The following is a 22,896-nucleotide window of genomic DNA, read 5'->3' as shown; positions in this document are numbered from 1 at the left end:
TTTTAATATAATAAACATTATTTACGAATGTAACATCTTCCTCTGCTCCAGATGTTATTCTTGGTTGGACAGGGTACTCAAGACAATGTACAAACAGAGGCTATAATCTTTCAAATTTTAAAACTCTTTGACATATGGATCAGGATACTGTGTGGAGTAGGCCAAAAAGGTTTGAAAGAAGTAGAACTAGCTCTGAGCAAATTTTGGAGATAATTTCCAGACATCTTTCCTCTTTCTCTTTCTCTTCCCCTTATGCAGAAAGAGCTAGCATGACAAATGAAAAGATTTGCCAGATCTGAAATGCTGTTCCCCAAAGTGCTGGGATTTGAGACTATAAAGAGAAACTACAGGAGAAAGAAACAATTACAGAGTTAAGAAGGGTTTTATCTAGTTCAACACTCCTACTGAAAACATTCTTGACTTCATATGCTGTTTCAAGGAAAGGCGAATCCTTTGCTAATAGTTGCTTCCCATATGGACAGTTTCTAGAGGTGAGGTGTTTTGGCAGAAGTCTGCACTTTCCATTTGGCAGAGTCAGAACCATCTTTACGGTTAAAGCCATCAAGTCAAGAGTGGAAAAGCTCATATTGCAGACTTCCTGCATTGAAACAAGTATCTTTGTAAGATAACTGAGAAAAAGTTATAGATGCCATATGCTTATATGATCATATTGATCCCAATACGAAGAGTTCTATATTTACAGAATTTCCCTAATAAATGAAAGCAAATAGGTTCAATCCATGTTTGCCCTTCATAGAACTGTGGAAATATAGATCTGATGTCAACTACACTTGTACTTACCTTACACCCCAAAAGATGATATATTACACCAAAAGATATATTACATCATTCAACAAAAGGATAAAGTGATTCACTACTATTCATTAGTGCCTTCTACAAGTTTTCTGCGTACTTCCTAGACCAAAATAAACTCTAGTCTTTTACTGGTAGAATCTACCGTGTTCAGGAGCATATGCTACACCAGGGGAAGAGCTGATAACTTTTATAGGTTGGAGTTATGCTATAGCCTGCGTTTAAATGCTTTAACTGCATTTGAGTTCTGTCCAAGAGGCAATTAGAAATTGTACACAAGCCTTTTTCAGCCCGCTGCCTACACAAAAATAAGAATTAAAAATCATGAAGCTGTTAGGCCCAAAACAAGAAGGTGAGGGATAAAAAGCAAGAGTCTAGTAACCACTCCTCCAAGATTTCCAGCAGTATCCTGATCTTCCAACTAATCCTGAGAGCTTCAACTTGTTGTCTTCTCACACTGTTAACCTGTCAACGTTTTATCTAAGCCTTGATTCCACAGTCCCAACCAGATCTCTTCTGCACTTGTTCATATCCCTTGGTCATGAATAGCTGCCTCCAAACATCTCTGTTCTCCCTGACATTTTTATTCTTGAATGCCCTAAGCACATATTTTCACAAATTCAATTTGTCAAGTCTTTGATTGCTTTTACTCTCAACATAGTGCTAGTGTCTCCTGAAGTAAGACAAACAACAGGCAGGAAATCCGTTACTGAGTCAAGAAATTGTCATTTAAATTGAGTATATGGGAGGGAGGGTTTCAAGATAATACATGCTTAGTTTCCTACCATATGGCTGTGGCAACTTGGTTATCTTCCATAAAGACGTACCCTTACAGCGTAGGGGAAAAGTTCACCTACTTTGGGTTTTTTTAAGAACTGCTTATCTCAAATCAAGTTTGCCTTATCTTCTGGCAAGACTGGAAAAGAAGGAGGTTTGTCTTCTAAAAACAGTGCAAATAAGTGAACAAGCATGACCTGGAAAACTCAAAAAGAAAGAGATAGTGTTAGGTTTTTGTTTCTTTCACAGTGAATGTTACTAAACAGTTCATTTTTGTACTGCTATAGCACTGAATTCCTACAGATCCTTTTATCAGAGGATCTCACCACAGTCATCACTCACCAGGACCTCATCAAAGCCTCACAGAATCACAGAATCACAGAATAGTAGGGGTTGGAAGGGACCTCTGTGGGTCATCTAGTCCAACCCTCCTGCCAAAGCAGGGTCACCTACAGCAAGCTGCACAGGAACTTGTCCAGGCGGGTCTTGAATATCTCCAGAGAAGGAGACTCCACAACCTCCCTGGGCAGCCTGTTCCAGTGCTCCGTCACCCTCAGAGGGAAGAAGTTCTTCCTCATGTTCAGATAGAACTTCCTGTGCCTCAGTTTGTGCCCATTGCCCCTTGTCCTGTCACTGGGCACCACTGAAAAGAGCTTGGCCCCATCCTCCTGACACCCACCCTTGAGATATTTGTAAGCATTTATAAGGTCCCCTCGCAGCCTTCTCTTCTTCAGGCTGAACAAGCCCAGTTCCCTCAACCTCTCCTCGTAGGGGAGGTGTTCCAGTCCCCTCATCATCCTCGTAGCCCTCCGCTGGACTCTCTCCAGTAGCTCTTCATCTTTCTTGAACTGGGGAGCCCAGAACTGGACACAGTACTCCAGATGAGGCCTCACTAGGGCAGTGTAGAGGGGAAGGAGAACCTCCCTCGTCCTGCTGGCCACACTCTTCTTGATGCACCCCAGGATCCCATTGGCTTTCTTGGCAGCCAGGGCACACTGCTGGCTCATGGTTAACCTGTCGTCCACCAGGACGCCCAGGTCCCTCTCCGCAGAGCTGCTCTCCAGCAGGTCCACCCCAAGCCTGTACTGATGCATGGGGTTATTCCTCCCCAGGTGCAGGACCCTGCATTTGGCTTTGTTGAACCTCATCAGGTTCCTCTCTGCCCAGCTTTCCAGCCTATCCAAGTCACGCTGAATGGCAGCACAGCCTTCTGGTGTATCTACCACACCTCCCAGTTTGGTGTCATCAGCAAACTTGCTGAGGGTACATTCTAACTCTTCATCCAGGTCGTTGATGAAGAAGTTAAACAGGACTGGGCCCAATACTGACCCCTGGGGGACACCACTTGTTACCAGCCTCCAACTAGACTCAGCGCCGCTGATGACAACCCTCTGAGTTCTGCCATTCAGCCAGTTCTCTATCCACTTCACCGACCACTCATCCAGCCCACACTTCCTCAGCTTCCCTAGGAGGATATCATGGGAGACTGTGTCGAAAGCCTTGCTGAAGTCAAGGTAGACAACATCCACGGCTCTCCCTTTGTCTACCCAGCCAGTCATGTCATTGTAGAAAGCTATCAGATTGGTCAGGCATGATTTCCTGCTTCCCTATCAGGGGGCTGTACAAGTTATGCATCACAGCGTAGTTCTGTGAGGAGCACAAGCGACATGACTCAAAGCAGAGCAAGAACTAGACCCACGGAGCCTGATTCACAAGCTTTTGCCCTAGCTGCTAGGTATGCTCATCCCTACCTAATGATAGCAAGAAAAGGGCTTCAAGCAGGAATTCTCCATGAAAAAGGATGATTTTCATTCTACAGGAATGTTTTCCTCCTTAGGCACATGAAGGACCTGCATGACCCTGTGCAATAGGGAGATATCAATTTTTAATGATCACGTATAAATTACAAAGGGCTACTGCTTCTGCACTGGAAACAGTTTCATAGAGGCAGTTCTACCAATACAGCTTGGAGACAAATCAAATGCTGCATTAGTACAAAAGCAGAGTGCAACTCTATTGCATAAGTCATAGCTCCTTGAAAAATTGTTTGTCATGAGTTAGCTGTTACCTGTCAGCTCTTACCCCGTTAGCTGTCACCTGCCTCTGCTGTCACCCATCAAATGTGCTCAGCAGCTACAAGTAGCCAAAAAGGAGCATAAAGTGTTTCCAAAGACTGATGAAGATTATCACATCATCCAAAACAGCTGCGTAAAAGCGAAAGAAGGGAAATTGTTTTCTTCTTTGTCTTTTCTTTCTGCAGCTATGTCTCACCATCTCTCTGCTTTTTTTCTTTTTTTTTTTCCTGTCTTCCCCCCACCCTCCTTATTTCTCCTTTCTGATGAAGAGAACCTATCTGGCTTTCTGCTGTTACCTAAATTTGCAAAACTCAGAAATGGAGGAGTATAATACTAATTATTATACTCAAATAACTGGATACTTCTTCCTTTTTCCATCCAACTGCTAATTTTAGGCAAATCCTTTAACTTCTTTCTCCTTATGAAAACTCTCAGAGTGTAAGTGACAGTGTGACTCTACTGATAACCATGGAAGTTAGGTACACAAATTAGAAAATGGAATGTCATATCAGGAATTTCCTGTTAATTAGAAAAATTATGACTTGGTATGCACCAATTGTTACAGCTGCAACTGGAGCTCTGCAGTTGTCACTGGGAGAACTCGTTCTCCTGATTTTAACATTTTTGCCTTTATAAATTCTCCTTATCATCTCATATTTTCTGTTGAGCTCTGATTATTGTAAATACACAGTTTACAACAATATTTGTTCAGAGGCCTGTGTAGGAAGACATTAGTCAAACAAGAGACACAAAACTATTGGGAATCACAATACTATAATATTTCTCTACTTATAAAATGTAGAACAGAAATCTGATTTTATAGTCCTGTAAAGAAAACAGCAAAATATAACTCTTTTTCCAGTGACTAGGTTACATCTGTCCTTCACTTTGTGTGGTAGTCCGAGACTGGTGATGTGACACAGAAATGCCAGTAGGAAGAATGAGATAAGCCAGTGATAAGGTCTCATTAAAAGTGAAATCTGAACAATTGCGGTTCCACCTTTAACTGGAAGAACAAAGGTTCCTTCCTTCAAAATCTCCCATGTCATTTTCTCCTCTGACCATGGCATCATGAATTTCCCAAGTTCCTTTCAGATGCACCAGCTGTCTCATACACATATTTATTGCTGCCAGAGTTAGACAAATTGGAAAAGAACCAAAAAGCAAAGTCCACCGACAGCTGTAAATCATGCAAATAGCAAATGTATTAGCATAAAGTGTTATTAGCCTTCGCAAAACAAGGGTGTTTACTTAAGCAGACTTATGAATACCTTTGTCTAAGGGTCACAGACAAGCATTTCAAAGCATATTCACAGACTACCTTTCCTCTGGAATATCACTGCAGGTATTCAGCACAGGTACGCATTAAAGTATCAGCAACAGGAAAGATTTGTCAGACAGCATTATACTGACTCATAATGTGCAACTCTGAAAATACCATACTTGTAGAAAAATATTAAGGCCATCAGGGTTTCCTAAATTTGATACTCATGGAACATAAAAAAAATGTTAGCTGCGTAGAACTGAATGCATTATCACCTGAGGGGGTCTAGGGCACAGTCTACAGCTGTCAGTGCTTGTTGACTTGTTGGCTGAAGGCCTACACAGTTACAGTCTTATAAATTGAAGGAAATTTTTCACATAATTGTTACTGCAATTTTTTCAGACAGTGTTTTCCTAAAAAAAAAATTACCTCTAACAGTTTTTCCCATTTTTATTCATCTGCAGCCTAAAAATTTTCATATTTTGGTTATGGTGCTTTGAAAATATATTTACATAAGTGTGCATATGCATATATGCATACAGCTGTTATATCGTTAAATACATAGTGTTCTGAAGTAGTGTATAAATGTTTTCTTTTGAATGGGTAAAGAGTTTGGGACTATAAATTCAGAAAATTACATTCTAGTTTCAAAGCTTCCTTGAGCTCAGTTTGCCATATCTTTCAGTATTGCTGTTCACCAGTTACTGCCCTTTATATCAATAAGACATGTCTGCTTTCATTTAGTGAGTGAAAGAGTATTGGGAAATTAGTAATTATTATGTGTTATCATCAAACTACACCTTGACCTAGGGTATGAGCAATTGAGATGTAGGAAGGTAATTTCTCAAAGTAATTTCCGGACTGTTCAGGTTGGTTTTTTCCATTGCTGCCCTAAGCAACAGCATAGAAAAGGTCTAACAATTTATATTACTAAAGGAATGTAACCTTTTTTTTTAATATGAAACGATACGTAACAAAAGGAGAGGAAATTTAGCAGACCACTGTCAAATAATTTTGTATTGTTCATTACTGCAGAAAGAGTTACTCGCCATGATGAAATGGATTTGTTGGTTATAAGAACTGGCAGTGAAACCAAAAGCATTTCAAATGGAATTATGAGAATATCACCACTACAGTACTGTGGATGTAAAGTGATTTTGATTGCTGGATTGCAAAATAGGTCCCAAATGACCTATAATAGTATGAAGTGTTAGTTTTACAACTGATGATGGTATTAAAGATGCAGTATTACTTTCTCTCAAACAATTTACGCTTACTGAAAGGTATAGAAATACATTTTCATCCACAAAGTGATAGGGTGTACTTAAGAAGTCAAAGTCATAATTTAAAAAAATTCAGTTGTAAGCACTGGGGAATTGGTCACAGGTGCATGAGACTAATGGGAATTGCATTGCCTATGTGCTGTTTCAAACTGCTGTTTGCCCAGCTTTGGAAGGGACGTTGCAGCATGACCATATTCATTCTGCTCATTTGTAAAACTCCTGACTACCTAAAGCATGGCTTGAACTAAGATGCTGAAACGTAAATGTTTCCTAGTGCTAGTTTTGTTCCATATGTTTAGTGTTCAACAAAGTATGATCCAGAAAACAACGCACTATGTACAATAAATATTATCATCCCTGTCTTTCATCAGCATAATTCTTTCTCCAGAGAATACCAGTGACTCCACTGGTGCAAATAAGAATACCCTTGTGTGACGTTGTAGGTGAAATACCCTTGTGTCATGTTGTAGGTGAACTGCGCTCCTAGGGCTGTATCTTGACAACAAAGTCTGGTGTTTTCACCGTTGGTTTCAGTTAAGTCAGGATTGTGTCCCAGGTCTTGTTTATTGTTTATCTGTTTTCATAAATATTTTGCAACTTTCAGTTTCAAAATCACGAGCATAATTTTTTTTAAATATAATATTAAGCTAGATGTGCAAGGTCTTTGTTATTCTATCTTCTAATAGAAAAGTTAACCTTGGCTTTGCATTCATCTGATATGGAAGAAATAGCAGTTCAGAAGAAGACTTCTTAGTTTCACTTTCCCAATTCTTGTTTCTAGGACAGATTAGCTAAACTAAAACATTAAAGCAGCAAATTTACCAAGTATTTTATTATTCATTCAAGCTCTACTTTGTAATTATTTCATTCCTATTTCACATGAAACACTACAACTATTCATGACAATGCAGCCACAGAAGTTCAACCAAGAAGTCTATATGTGGAGAATACACAAACCTTATGTGAACACTTTAAAACTGTGCACTTTGAATGGCTGCTCATGGTGACAGCGTTGGGTAGTCTGGTCTCTTTGTCCTGGTCTCTCCAAACGTGCCTTCTTCTGCCTCATTTCCTGAGAGGTGGAGGCAGGAGGCTAAACTTAGTAGAAGTTTAGAAAATACCAAAATGAATTTAATAGCAAGTAAATAGAAAGTTTCAAATTGCCTTGCGTAAAGGTTAGTTTCTGATAAAAACTAATGGACAGTTTTTTACAAAATACATCTTGCTAGAGTCTCTCAGTATTTTGGCAAAACTACCAGTTCAATCAGTTTGTCCTTAGCAGACAGAAGGCACCAAGACTTGCACAAATGATGTGCATTCTGCTTGTCCGAGTACCAGTACCAGCGGTTCTTCCTCTTCACTTGGAAGTTGCTGCTCTGCAGGGTTTCTGAGCCCCGAACTACGCAAGTCTTGAAAATAACTACCTGTATCTCTTCGTTTCACATAAGGAGATGTTGCTAATAAAGTCTCTTCTCATACGCTAAATGTTCTTCACAAGTCTTTCCTCCTTTGAAGTTTTCTAGTAGCTGCTATACTGTTTGCCATCACATGAGCACAGCTATTTACAGGTTGTATTCTATTTTTCAAAGTGCCAGTGACATAATTACAAATATCCTGTACTACACACAGACCCAGAATGCTGACGGCAGATTCATCCTAAAATACGCATTGCTTTGCTGTATTTACCAAAAATACAGGTCTGCACTTAGGTTTATCTTTCATGCATTTAAGAACTTTAAGGCTCAATTTAACACCTTCAGCAGAGCAAAGTTGAAAGTTTTGTATGTGTGAATTTCTAAACTACTACAAAAACAAATGCTAGATGTTGAGTGGCTGAGTGTGAGATGATAATTAATACCATGATACACTATATGAAGTTCTGCAAGGCAAAGAAAAGATGCCTATTCAGGAACAAAAGCCAGATGAGACTTAGAGAGATTAGCTTTGGAGGAAACTACCTCATTGGCAGGCACTTTTGCTTGACCACAAACAATAGTTTACAAAAAGTATACTCTAACTTACTCAAGATATGTGACTATCCTAACATAGCAAGTTGTTCCCTAATTTGTCACAGTTTGAGCATGGCAGTACTTCTTTCACTTTGCTGCTTGAGGCCAATTCTGAGGGATATTAGCATGACTGCAAGCAGAAATGGAAACACAGAATGGATTAATCTTACAGCAGCTCAAAAGCGTAATTCTAGCTAGATGACCAAGAGAAAAGGTTTGGGTTCTTTTAAACCTACAAGCTTATTGAGACTATCAAGATGAAATTACTTTTGGTACATTAAAATCATTCTGTGTCTTTTAAGGATTCCATTAAAATCTTGAAAGGATGTGAGTAAAAAACCCATTTCTCCAAGTTTACAGTGGAGCAGCATCAGTTTCGAAGGTTCTGGTTTTCATGAGTTGTGCTGGTGGAATAATTTACATTTAGATAACACCTCTCATCTTGAAGGATCCGAAATCACTTTACAACATCTGAAGTGTGTAAAGAAATTACCTCCTTCAGCCATCAAAGCAAAGATGTGCAGCCACCTATAAACTGAAACACCATAGCCCACGACACAACCCCTAACACAGCAGGTGAACACAAATACAACAGAAACACCAAATCCAAAGTGACGTGAAATCTGTAGACTGTGTTTCAGGTAAGCAGGTTAGCAGTCATCTGAATTTGAGCAGGTCAGGGCTGTTATGTAAATAGTCTTACCAAAATAGTCATAAGACTTTCAGTGTTCATTTTTGGGAAAATGTCTTTGCCTTAGAGTATTCGTTCAGTGTTGACTCAAGCAAGCTAAGAGTTACCCAGCTGCCACCATTACAATCCGTGCTGCCTTTAGGAAGCAGTCCACCAGAAGACAGGTAACTTTAGTCCAAACTCTTCCAAAGTGGTAAGGAGCTGCCCATAGAGGAAATACTGTCTTCCAGCTTCTCTCACCCCATCCACGTATTTTCAGAAGGCTTAGCCAAAATTGCTGGCCTCCAGTTCAATCTCTGGCTTCTTTCTGCCTCGAACTACCTACTTACAGTATTAAATCCACTCCTGTCTTTCTCTTACCTCAGGAAGATAATATATACTCATACTTTGCGTCATTGTCCTACAGATGCTGATGTGACAGGCCTTACCCTGTTTATATCATGAAATATGCGCAGTATGATATTCTGATTTAGAGTCACATGAATGCGTTAGTGCTTTATTTACCTTTTTTGTTCTTGGTAAACCAATGGAAATCACCTCTGTTTTGGGGTGTTTCGCAATTCACTCTGGATGCTGTGGAGAAAATGAAACAGAAATTCTTACTCAGAACATTTCAAAATCAGCAAAGGAAGTGTGACAATGAATTCAGCTATGGACTTGTTCCAGATTCCTCTAGAGCCAGCAAAGTAGTTATATATGAAAACAAAGCAGTTACTTGCTGCATTTCATCTAGTGAAATGCAAATATTTTGAAACTACCTGCATGAAAAGTAGGTTACATGGGTTTACCTGTATTTGCTTTCACATACAACCAGTTGTCGTTATTGGCAACATACGTCCTTCTCGGAAATTCTTGCTCTCCTTGACAATAAAAGACATTTTGCAACTGAGTTGAATAAAAGCAGTGTTCAAGTCGTCTAAATGCAGTCATTACACTTTCCCTTTTATTGCTGTACTTGAATAAGCACAAATATTGTCACTAACTTTCATTATTTCAAAAGCATTAACAATTTTTTCTGCATAACAAACTATGTTATGTTAAAGGAACATTACCATGCTACCATCTGTTTCACTTTGCATAGAAATGGACAGGGAGGTCTACATCTAGCAGGAATACGTACATGTACCATCTAGGAAGTTAGAGAAAAGCGGATGAGAAAAAAAAAACTGCAATAAAATGTAGAAATTGCACTTCAGTAACTCAAAACACAGCAGAGAAATTGACGCTGCGTCTTTAAATAACTTGAGAAATGTATTTCATCTGTAATTCCCCATTTTCCTATTCAGAACAAGTGCTGCCCAGGACTGGTTTTCGAGTGGATTCCTCTGGCAAGTATTCTACAGCCTTCATTGTTCTGTAAACTAATTGTCCTTCATTTTATGTTTTAGTCCTTCTTCTTCTTTACTCATTTCTCTAGATAATGGCCAGTCATGACTGCCCAGTCATCATTTTATTTTTTTATGATCTTTGTGGGGTTACAGAATGCTGTTTATAATAGGTTTGTATTTTGAGCAAGGAAAAGTATTTCTTTTTCCTCAGCCAGTTTTTGTATATGTTTCACAATGTTTTACATGTGCTTTCACACATTAGTGTTCACCCTTTAATGTAAAAATATATCTCTATAGCTCATGCTCAAACCTAAGCTGAAGATATATTTCATGTAAAACTGGAATGAATTCTATCTTCCTTTGCAAAAGAACAGAACTGATGTGTTATGCAGACCCACCCATTCCTTGCTCCCATACATTTATGTTGTTCTGTAAAAACCTAAAAGCAAAAACTTGAAAGAAATGAAGCTTTTTTGTGTGTTTGAATCAACATCAGCCTTGTAAAGTGGCAACAAATTTGTTTAAAAAACGGCAATATTTGATTTCCCAATGTGATCGTGTTAAGTGAACAATTAAAGGAGGCATACCATACAAAGAAGGCTGTTTTGACCATCCTATTAAAGAATTTTCTAGTCATATACAGGTTGAACATTGATCCTAAATTAAATATCATTTGCGGCTGGTTTTGCATACCCCAGTAGGGTTTATATGTTGAATAACTCTGTTAGCACACCAATTCTTTTTTTCTTTTTCTTCTGCTTTGCTAATCTTTATGCTGAATTCTTTATTTACTAGCTTTTCCTCTCTATAAATATCAAGAGGAAATACATATGATACATATATTTTTTAAAAAGCTACTCATGTTGGAGACCAGCAGACCTGTGACTCTTTTCAAGCTTTTCACATCTTTCAAGAGCATGTGAAACTCAGATGAAAAGTTCTTGTAGATTTGTGTTAATCTCAATTCACAATTCACAGTAATGATTTATATGGAACAAAAATCTTCACCATCTTCAGCAAAGGAGTCCAAATTAGTTTTTATTTTTAGCAGGAAAGTTGAGTACACTCAGAAAGACTGTAAAATTGATACAACAAAGCTCTTCATTCTTGTTTTAATTGCAAGATGGAAGAGATTTAATAAAAAAAAAAATCCATCTCAACATTTACAGCATCATCCCAAATACCAGGTTTATCACTATAAAAATCTCATAGTACTTGTGTAACTTGAGTTATACAAAAAATGAATTAATAATCTTCAGAGATATATTTTCTCTACATACTTTTAAGAAACAATTATATGTACACTTATCAGTGTGTAATTTACCTAGGAATTCAAATGAATACAGTACAGTAACATAACTGAGAGAGGATAACCACATCTTCACCTATGAGATCTCACTTCTGTCAAGTAATAATCTATTCTGCTAGCTTTACATTTAAAGCAAATTCCTTGTCATTCAGGAAATAGAAAGCAGAATTTCCCAATGCTTTTTACCTTTCTCACTGTGTGGCAATGATTACAGCTTGTCCAAAACCGTTCTCAAATTCGTGGGGGAGCCAGCTGGCTTTATAATGTAGCAAAATGAATTGGTTTTTTTCTCCTCTAGGCCAAATAATGAGTTAAGAAAGTTTTCCTTTGCACAAAAAGAAGAAACAAAACACTATAACTATAAAAAACCACAATGAAGTTACTAGCAGGCAAATCTTAAGTTCTTTTTCTGATACAAATGTGCAGAAAGGCAAGGTAAAACAGGAAAACTTCTCATTCTTGCACAGGATACCCATATTATACAATCAGAAATATTGACTTCAAGCTGAAACTCTCCTTTCAATGAAACTGGTAGAAGATGGGACATTCAGGTGTATTAAGTTGGAAGAAAAAGCAAACAATGCAAAAGACTATATTAAATCAGTCTTGGCTTGACTCCCGGGTCTGCAAACCTATTCATTTCTTCTTATTTGGCATGAACTGCAAGGTGCTAATCTAGCTTTCAAAGACAAAAAAAAGGCACATTTTCCATAATGAAGTTATATTAATCAACAGCTTGCAGTATATTGCAAGGCACAAGAGCGTAATTTTTCTGTAAGCATAGGTAATTTTCTTCGTATGATCAACTGAAAACCCGCTCCAGCAAGAAAAGACAAAATTTAGTTTGTCTAACAATCCTTTGTGAGGAAAAAAAAAAAGTAGCAGAATCCTAGAGAAGCAAACACTGAAAAAATATCAGATTAAATGTAATCGCTTATATGGGTAAGAGCACTTGATCAATGTACATTCAGGAATATTGAAATTGTTTGTTTAAAATAATAGTAGGGGCTTTTAGTAAATATAACTAGCATGAGTTCCCGTAGTAGAAACACATAGTAGTGAACATCTTACCTGTCTTTAAGAAACAGGAAAAAAGGGATTTCATTATCAGCAAGACTTTACAATATATTTTTGATTAGAGACTAACTGCCAGTATGGACATAACTAAAACCTGATGCAAAAGGAGGTTACCGAAAGTTGGATGTGTTAGACTAATCTGATTTTTCACACCAAAAAAGCATGGTGTGTTTAGTCAAAAATCCCAGCTATAATTGGAGCACTTCCATGTTAGCCTGGAGAAGATAGTGCTTAGCACAAAAAGTAAAGGCTTATGGCTAGAAAGTGGATAGGTGATTATAATAAAAGAAGAACTTTTGGACTGAAGAGGTAATATTAGTAGAGAACCTTGCAGTAAGTCTTCTGTCTTAGTTTCACTGATGACATAAGCACAAAAACTGAGGGTGGAAATCAGGTCCACTTCAGACATGTAACTTCAGGTATCTACGGTGTAGTTGTCTCCAGACTAATGGAGGGCTGGTCAGTGCAGCCAATGGAGTCATATCGTACCGAGCATGAAAGCTCAAACAGTCAGCAACAGCAGTGGAGGAAACGCTCTGAAGTATGCTAGTCAGTTGCTGGAGATAGTATGATATGACTGTGAATAAGTAAGTCAAATCATGGGGTGCAATCCATCAGTGAAATGCTGAAAGAGACAGGTGATCTAGTGACAAGGGCCACAAACACGCTTAGGCAGCCAGTGTCATCTTTACTGGTAAGGTCTGTGTGCTGGTTACTTGCAGAGGCTTGCAATAACAGGGAGCTGGACTAGATGACCCAGGGATTCTTTCCAGTTCCATGTTTTGTTTTTTTGGTGGGATAGAAAAGAACATTATTTTTTAAAAGCAGTGTTCAGTGACTCGGTATGAGTTGACAGAGAATGGACTCTATAGACTTCCAGATCTTTGGGAAGGAAAGCTCTTCTGAGCAAGCGTGATAGCATAGTCAGCTAATCCAAAGGCTTTTGAATTGTGTTAGAGCTCATAGAAAAGTATGCCCATACACACTATATATAGACTAAACTTTTTCATGGTCAACCTGGCTTACCTATTCCATTCTAAATGAGTAGAAAAACAGCCTCTTTTTAAAAAAAAAGTACCTCTTATTCTGGAGTCTGGTGCCAACATTGATTCAGATCAGCTTTGTCGATGTATGTGTTTGAGTGAAATTTTCATCTCAGTGTGCCAGAGCATGTATTGTTTACATCCTGATATTCTTATACTTTTTTAATGTGTTCCCAACTGTGCATATTCATTCATGTGTGCACAAATAAAGGCAGTGCTTGGTGTGTGACAGGCTGCTGGAAACAGTGCCTTTGAGTGTTAGACTTGGGCTAGAAATGGTGATCCTGCTGTGCCTATCTACAAAGCCCTCTCCCTAACACTGAGCCCCATCCTTGTTATGCTTAGGCACAGCAAATCAGGTAAAGATAAGGTATTGCTTTCATCTTCAATTCCTTTGCCTCTCATAACCTTTGCATTAAGTTAACATACTGTACGTGCAGAAACTTCGTTTGTTCTTTTCTTCACTATTGAGACACTTATCAAATAAAAGAAGGATGAAATAGGATAATAAGCTGTTAGGATGGGTTTGGGTTTGTCTTCTAAATACTAGACGTATAAGTTGGTAGGGGAAGGTAATACTTTTATTCTACCAACTGAAATATTTGTGATTCAGTCTCACTCATACTGACACACTGCTGAAGTAAGGCACTATGCTGCTGTCTAGAGAGGATTTCTATGGCGTGGTCATAGTACAGAGCCACTGCATGCAGTTCTGTGCCTCTGTCTTTGCAAGACCTAACTACAACTAAATTGGCTTTAATCCCAGACTAAAGCTAGTATCTGCCCAACTCTACAGTTGATGAGGTGGCCACTGATGGCTGGGGGGGGGATCTGTAAATGAGAGTCGCTGAAGTAATGTATTTCAGCCATCTGTAGTCCCTTCCCTCCTGAGGAAACAAGGCACAACTGGAGACACTATGAACAGTTTGCTGAAATAAATCTAGTCGTCCCTTTTTGTCTTTCGCAGTTGGCAACAAGCTGATACTGGCCAAAAGCTGGCACAATTCATAGACCAGAGTGTAATTTGTATGGAAGACGGTTCTTGTTAATCACTGTCATGCTTTAGGTGATAAGCCTGAAACATCTCTGAACATGCAGTCAAAGCAATAGTCAAAATAGACAACTTCGTAGTCCTCTAACTGCTTAGGGTTTCACTTTGTGCTATTTGAAATTTTATTCAAAGTTTCGCTTTTGTATTTTGAGGGCATCAAGACCCAAAACAATGGGCTCTTTGAAATGAAGCTAAAGACATTTTTATAAGAAACTGACTTTCAAAAAATGCTACATTCCTGAACTGATATATTCCAGGGTAGAATATATGTTCACAGGCAAGATATGCAGGTCTATGGAAGTAGAATTTTAATGATTTATAAAGCTGTTGAGACTTTAATTGAGTAGCATTAAGGCATTCAAGTTAATGATGTTAGCTTTCAATTTAAACCCTAAGACTCAGAGGCTTATAATGATAGCTTTCATCAAAACACTTTATTGAGGGTATTACCTGAAAGTGGAGTACTTAAAAGCTACATTACATAAAAAGAAGTAATGCTTTATACCTGTATATGGAACTAAAACAGCCTGTAATGATTATTGATCTTTCGTAAGTTGGAATGATTCTTTTTCTATGTATCTTTATCTCCCATTTCAGTTTATTGTCTAGGTTTTAATGAACTGCAAGGAAAACACAAATTGAATGCCAGAGGTGGATAAACAGCAGTCTATTGTGCAGTCACTTGCAGGAAGAAGGCACCTTTGTAACCTCTATTTTAGACAGACTTTTCCAGTACTGTTCTCCTGTGAATGTGTTCTAGCTTGATTTAGTGTATTCTACAGAACATAATCATCCTCCAAGAGATATCTACATTTTCAAGTCTCCTCCTTGTCTGTTTACGACACATTGTGTCCCATTTCTTTCCACCAGCTCTAACCAGGATGCCATTAGTCATGTTCAATGAACACAAGGTGGGAGGGAAGATGGTGCAAATTCTCCACACAAAGCCAAAATGCTTTGCTCAGTGGAATTTCCCTTTAAACCAGGTCCCGATTACAAGGAGCTGGATGTTCACCTTCGGAGAATGGAGTCTGGGTTTGGCTTCAGGATTCTGGGAGGAGATGAGCCTGGACAGCCTGTGAGTTATTTCTTTCTGACTTTCCTTTTTATAACTCTAAATTCTGTGTAAAGGTCAGAAAAATATTACTGCATAGCTGAACCCAAAAGAACACCATGTTAAGGCTGTAACTAAAATGGCAATTTCATTCATCCATAGAAAAAGACAGGACTCTCAAGTTGTCTGCATCTAAAAGATGTCACAGTAAATTAAGTTAAAATCAGACGGAATTTGTTTAGAAACAGTGCATCACTCAGCCCTTTACTGCAGAGTGTGACCTGGCATCTTTTAATCTTGACTTTCCAAAACTGAGTTTAAGCAGAAGATTTTAAAAATCAGATTACGTAAGACGATGTACAACTGTGTTCAGTGTAGGCAGACTATGTATACACATAAGGTTAAAAGATACTGTTGGCAATGCAATTTATTTCCAGAAACACAGAAGGCCCCACCAGGGAATAGTAGTCCATGTTCCAGGTTACATGATAACATCATGTGATCCATCGGGCATAAAAACAGTAGCTTTATAACATCAGAAGGGAGACATGTCTGTAATGAAATAACAGGTAACAAAACCAACATAGATTAGTTACAGGTGAAATAAAATATAAAATAAAACACATATACAATTTTTAAAAGAAATGTGTACATATTTTGGTAAATTAGTGATACATATACATACTATAATTTTGAGAGAGCGGGCAGAACTAGTACTACTTCAGAATAACTTTGATGATATAACTATGGTTTGTCAGCGAGGACTAATCCCAAGGCCATAATGATAACATTTTATTACCACAGCCTTATGCATAGTCTAAATCCTACATTACCATATTTCTGAGATAACGTATAACTAGTTGGTAGATTTATATATTACATATTCAAATTTATACAGAATAATGGCTTTAACATTAACCAACACATGGCTCTGAGAAAAAAAGAATATCCTCTATTTTAAAATTGTCAACATCTATCAACGTACTGATAAATATGAATAGTTTACTGATGCCTCCTGTAAAAACAGAAAAATACACTGTATTCTAAAAGAGATGCTTTAAGTGCTGATTGAAATATAGAGACCCTATTTTAGAATAAGTGTTTTGGAATGGATTTTTGAAGCTAAATAAGGTGTAGCTGTACAGAAGAACTCCAAATCAACACTGTTTCATCATCGACACTTGCAGTGTGCCTGAAGCCTCTCTGGCATTTAAGTTTCTTCTGTGGAGCATGTCCAGCAGGCATAAGATGAGGCCACTGAAGCATCATCTGCACATTATCCAACTAAGCTTTTTTCCTGTCCTGTCTGGATGGCCCAGGGAGTCTGGGTTCTTAAAGTTCTCCTACCGGATGAAGCCAAGAAGGAAATCTGTTAGGAGCTAGGGGAAATGTCACATTTTATGATTTCATCCTCCAAAGAATTGACACTACTCGAAGATCTGGAAATTTCCCTCTACCTCTTTTGGACAGTAGTGTCTAGTGGCATTTCCCACCTCCCAGGAAAGTGTCCCTGGCTATAAGGCTGCTCAGCGTTCTGGGGAAGTCTATCTTGGTGTCTCCTTTAATGCTTTTTTCATTGCAAATGGATAATTAAGTAGTCACAGACTGAGTGTCTGATTTGCTCTGCTGTTAAGAGGTTTATGATATTCTCATGGGGAAAGTGCAGCTCAAATGCCTTATCTAAAAGATGGTTATTTATATAAATTGCATTGATTTCTACCTAAAGGACTGTGAGAAAACTGGTTTAGAATATCTAATGTTCTGGTGGTTGAGAATATGTGCTGGTGTTCTGGGAGACCTGAATTTATGTCTCTGCCCAAGAATCCAGTAGAGTGGGAATTTGAAAACAAGCCTTTTGCCTCCCAGCTACATGCAGTATGCACTGAACTGTTACAGGGGAAGCAGCTCTGGTTTCTTTTCACCAAAAGACTGACCTGGCTTTACTGTCCAAAGTCAGAGAGTCAAAGCTGGATACGAAGTGCAGAGATAAGCACCTTGCTATTTTTGGAGAGCAAGACCAAAAATGCTGCCTTCTGTGAAGCACCTTCTAAGATGCTTCACTGCCCTGCTGAACAATTGTTCTCAGCCTGCACTTAGCCCCAAGGTTGCTCTCTCTCTTTCAGGGCTTGCAAATACAGAAGTATTTTTCCCCCAGATGTATCAATCTAACAGGCTTGATGTCTCCCCACACACCATGTCTCAAAGTCCTCAGGAACTGAAAAGATCCTTGCTTGAAGCTGGGGATCCTATGAGGCAAAAAGGCACCTTCTTAGAGCTAGAAGTTGCAGTGCTGAACTTCTCAATTCTCACTCCCTTTTGTTGCCCATCTACTTGTTTCCACTGCTCAAATTCATCACTAATAAAGATGACAGATGTACTCCAGTTTCTTTAGTTCCCATCCATTTTGTATTCAAAATGCAAGACTTCGTAACCCTGTTTTCTCTCCCCCACTGCTTCCCTGCTGCCCCATGGGCAGCCCACCTGCAGCCTCCCTTTCCTTTCACCTCCAGAAAAGGAGAGGCAGTTTCTGCCTGTCCTCCAAACCCCTGCAGTTGCTATGGAATAAGAACAGTAACGCTTTGAAATGTTTGTTTCAGCTCTCCTGCTATGCAGTCAGGTAACACAGAACAAAAGGAAGCTTTCATTGTCTTTTGTCTTTGTCAATTGGTTTCTAAAAAAGAAATATGGATTCTTCAGCATAAGGCAATAAGTTTTTGAAAGAAGCAGAATCCACACAAAGTTTTTTTAGAAGGATAGTACTGACACTACAGAGAGACTGTAGCTTAGTTCCCTTCTAGTTCTATCAGTTACTTGGCATCTTAGCAGGACATAGTGCTGCTGGACCACTCTGCTTTCCATATTTTTAAGCATAAAGATACTTTCTTAAGACTTAAATTTATTGAGAAATTCCAAATATAAAGACTGTGAGTTGTGCCAGTTCCGATCACCTCTCAAATCTCATGGCACCATACCACCATAGGTATCTATCACATCTCCCAGTAACCTGAGGAGTTAGAGACAATCTGATTCTATTACAGTGAATTATAATACCACTGAAAGGCTGCAAATATACATAAATTGGAACTTTATTGAAGTTGCAAATTGCTGTCCCAAAGCGGAGAAGTATTTTGAATATATTTGTGCAGCTCAAACTCAAAATCATAGGAACATATACATAATTACACTAAGAGTTTCACCTTTTCAACACAGATTGACTGGGATTCTTCTCAAAAATACCTGCAAGATGTCTATTCCTGTTATGATCAGTGCCAAGAAACAGACATTTCTAAGACATAACAGATGTCCATACAGAAAAATGTTAGGATAATTCAGACTATGCCTTAGGAATTCCTCTTTTTAGCAGTGATTAGACAGAGCTCAGGTGAATATCTTGGATTTAGACATCACAGGCACTTAAAATTAGGTGAAATGAATCACACCCTTTTTACTATGTGCCTGTGAAGCTACTGTGTTATATTCAGAGAAACTGAAATGCGAAGTCCAATAGTTACCAAGAATCACAAAGAAACTCAGTATCAAAACAGATTAACATGTATGAGTTAGAAGACCCAGGCTTCAATTTCAGATTATGCTCTGTAACAGTCTTCCTAATCTCAGCATTTCTCATGTGTAATCTCAAGAATAGGTGAAAATTTCCCATTTCTCTACAACACACTCTTCATTGCCTGCATGTCATCATACTTTTCCTTACACATTCAAAGCAAGCTCACACCAGTATGAAACTGCATTACAGACATAATATAATCCTGATAAATATTTTTCCAATCTGCGTTTTGCTTGTAGAATTTATACCTATTATGGAAACTACTCAGACATTAAATGAGAGCAGACAGTGGATAAGAAAAAAGTTCAGACACAGAAAATGAAAAAGAAGGAAAACTGAGTTATTCTTGCTGTTAATTATACTCAATAACAGACATGGTGGCCATCATCTTGACAAACACACCTAACTGAAGTGTTTAAAGCAGGACTCTGCTGCTCAGTTTCACCACTGAGATGAGTAACACTATCACAGTGGTGAAACATGGACATGTGAAATATCAATAATTATTTAATTAGTAAATACAAGAAAATTTGCTTTGCTATAGATACTGATGACCTACCGTTCTGTGAGCTGCATTTCTGTTTCTCCAAAGGTTAGAGATGCACAAATTGTTTCATACCAACTTGTTTGATAGCCAACTACACAGAAACTGCAAATGCTCATCAAAACCAAAGGGGGAAGGCAGCCCCTACAATGTTCCAAGCTGCAGAGAGTTATCACCTGTCTCTTCCCAAGACAACTAGGAAAAATTTCTTGCTCATGTCAGATGTCCAAATGTAAAGGTTTTGAGAATGCTTTGTGGAGATCTAGCTAAGCGTAGCTTTTGGCAGCTTTTTTCCTGTCCAGTAAAGGAGCATAAATGCATATTTCATAGTTGGATTTCATAGTATTTTCCAAAGCTTTGAGGTATATTCCTTCACTATTTGAAGAACAGAATGGAGAACCTGAAAGAGTGTCTCTGGCAACTCAACCTGGCGCTGCTTAACAGGATCCCAGGAACATCAGGAAGCAGAAAAATGCAGCATCATGTTCTCTCTTTGCTAAGTTTTGGAAGCAAAAGTGAGCCAAAGGGAGGCGGAGAACCGGGGGAAATTCTCCAGGCTCCACAGGAGGTTTCATTTAAACACTCTGCTGTGATACTTGCAACTCTGCAGCTAAGACCACAAAAAACCACAGGACCACCTGCGTGACTACCACATCTAGCCTTTGCAGTTCATCATGAAAAGCAACATTTGACAGCTTTTATCTTTTATTGTTTAAAGCGGATTGTCACACGGCATGTCATATCCATCATTCTGCACTCACTCTTACACTGAACAGGAGAAAGGAGAATTTGAACATGCTTTGTGAATGCTTTAATATTCTTTCAAAGAAAGCAGGTTTTGTTTGAATCAATCTCAACTGTTCTACCAGTTATTCCACAGGGAAAATATATGCCTTCTTCTAATAAATTATGTGAATTTATGTGCATAGAAAGTGGAGAAAGTCATTAAAAGGTTTTGAACAGATTTTTTACTAGTTTGTATGTCCCATAAAAATTACATTTAAATGTTGATTTGGGAAAACAACATCTGCCCAGAGTAAGCTGACATTTTTCCTCTTTTTCCATTTTGTTACCTGAACAATTACTCATCATGAGTAACAACATTTGATGCAGCACTTCTTTTCACCTATAGAGCCCAAAGCAAACTCTGTGTAGTGGGGTCACTTCCACTACTGACCCCAGGTGTATTACTCCAGGTACTTAAAGCATACAGCAGTCAGGAAGCTTCAATAAGAAATATGCCGACTGACTAATTCTAAGTCAAAAGGATCCTTATGTGGAATTAATCTGTAGATCTTCTGCATAATGTAGTCTGTATAAACTCAACACTGTTTGTAGACAAATTGTCTTGATTTGAAGATATCAGGTAGGGCATTCTTAGATCAGGATTCTCAGTTGTATCACTCCTATGCAGGTAGGAAACATCTTACCTTCTTACCAAAGGCAAGGAAGCATCTTCTATCATAGCCACAGAAGAGGACCACAGCTTTCAGACACACACAGGTCTCTTCATCTGCACTGAATCACAAGCTTAATTTCGAAAGAGAGGGAAAATCATTGCAAAATTCATGGCATTAAATTGGAGGCTCAGTGTATGTTTGATGGGATTTTTTTTCTTTGCTGCCTAGATTCTCATTGGAGCAGTAATTGCCATGGGCTCGGCAGACCGAGATGGCCGTCTCCATCCTGGTGACGAGCTGGTGTATGTAGACGGGATTCCCGTGGCTGGCAAAACCCACCGATATGTGATTGATCTTATGCATAACGCTGCCCGAAACGGGCAAGTGAATCTTACTGTGAGGAGAAAGGTGCTACACACAGGTGAGTGAAGGCTGGGAAAGGTGAAAGGGAAAACAGATCTCAATGCTGGCAGCACAAACAGGTGCTGTTTTGAAAAAATAGAGAAAATTAAAATCAAAGTGAATGTTTGTGTCATCATGAAGGAACAGTAATCGTAAATATGTGTCCCCTGTTTCTGTGACAAAAACACTACAGTTGAGTGTTGTTTCCTTCAGAAGTGGAAACAATATTGGCAAGCCCGGTGTGGTGATCATGAGTGCTCTGGATTTGTTCCATGCTGTCTTGGTCTGTGCTGTCTCCTCTTGTCCACTTTTGGGTCAAAACGTTCACCTAAGTTAAAGCTGTTAAAGCTGACTGTGTCAATGAGTAATCAGAGAAAGGCTCAAAGATTGTTAACTGTTTAGGGCAGGAACTCATTTCACTCTTGTATGTGTTAAAAGCCCATTTCTGGTCACACTGATGTCATCTGGAACTCCCTCCGCCCCCCCACCCCGACTGCAAGGCAAGCTGGCTGAAAACCTTCTGTACGGCACAAGTGGCTCCTAGGAACAGTGCCGGATCCTCCCTTTGAACAGACACATTCAGAAAATAATTCTAAAATAGTATGAAGAATTTGAAGTAACCTAAACCTTTAGGCTAACTCGGTCTTAATTATTGAAAAACACTGGAACCTGGATAAATGTATGGCAGCATCTATTAAATCTCTAATGGCAGAATTTGCTGCCGTTCCATTGCACCCTTTACTTAGTCAAGAAAAGACGTTTACTTAACAACTTTTAAAGCATTTGTGGTGAGCACACTCACTGAGGCACCAGAAATGAGCAAAACCACATTCCCAGCCTGTCCTGTCTTCTGCCTCCCCGTGTCCTAGATCTGCTGTCGTTGCCTGCGCTGTTCCCCTTCGCTCCCCTGCCAAAAAGCCGCCCTCCCACCCACCTTCGTCTTCACAGTCCCCCTCCCACTGCGGCAACGCAGCTCCCCGCCAGCCGCGCTCTCGCGGGACTGACTTTCTTCTGTTGCTGACTCCAGAGTCCTCCAGCCAGAAAGGTCCCCCTCCGCCCGGCGCGACGCCCCCTCGCAGCTCCCCCAGCGCGAGGAAAATGGCCAATAACCAAGGTAATCCGCCGAGCGCTTGCGATTAGCACCTCTCCCGGGTCAGCCGGCTGCACAGACTGCAGGCAAAATTAGCAAGAGGGTTAGTTAGCACAGAGTG

The 22,896-nt window shown here is 39.1% G+C and overlaps 1 protein-coding gene across 13 annotated transcripts in view; it reads left to right on the top strand.

Moving 5' to 3' along the window:
- Positions 1-22,896, top strand: part of MAGI2 (membrane associated guanylate kinase, WW and PDZ domain containing 2) — a 786,243-nt gene that overhangs the window by 693,980 nt on the left and 69,367 nt on the right. For 8 of the 13 annotated variants that reach the window (XM_075427760.1, XM_075427751.1, XM_075427750.1 and 5 more), the window contains 4 exons: positions 10,199-10,237; positions 15,704-15,798; positions 21,512-21,704; positions 22,713-22,799. In XM_075427760.1, coding sequence (XP_075283875.1) covers positions 10,199-10,237; positions 15,704-15,798; positions 21,512-21,704; positions 22,713-22,799 — 414 coding nt within the window. The remainder of the gene's footprint in view (positions 1-10,198; positions 10,238-15,703; positions 15,799-21,511; positions 21,705-22,712; positions 22,800-22,896) is intronic. The other 5 variants (XM_075427753.1, XM_075427752.1, XM_075427754.1 and 2 more) reach the window with 3 other exon arrangements.

The sequence above is a fragment of the Opisthocomus hoazin genome, chromosome 8, assembly GCF_030867145.1.
Source record: "Opisthocomus hoazin isolate bOpiHoa1 chromosome 8, bOpiHoa1.hap1, whole genome shotgun sequence".
NCBI lineage: Eukaryota > Metazoa > Chordata > Aves > Opisthocomiformes > Opisthocomidae > Opisthocomus > Opisthocomus hoazin.
Note: the sequence above shows the minus strand (reverse complement) of the source record. Positions and strands in the feature narration are given on the sequence as shown.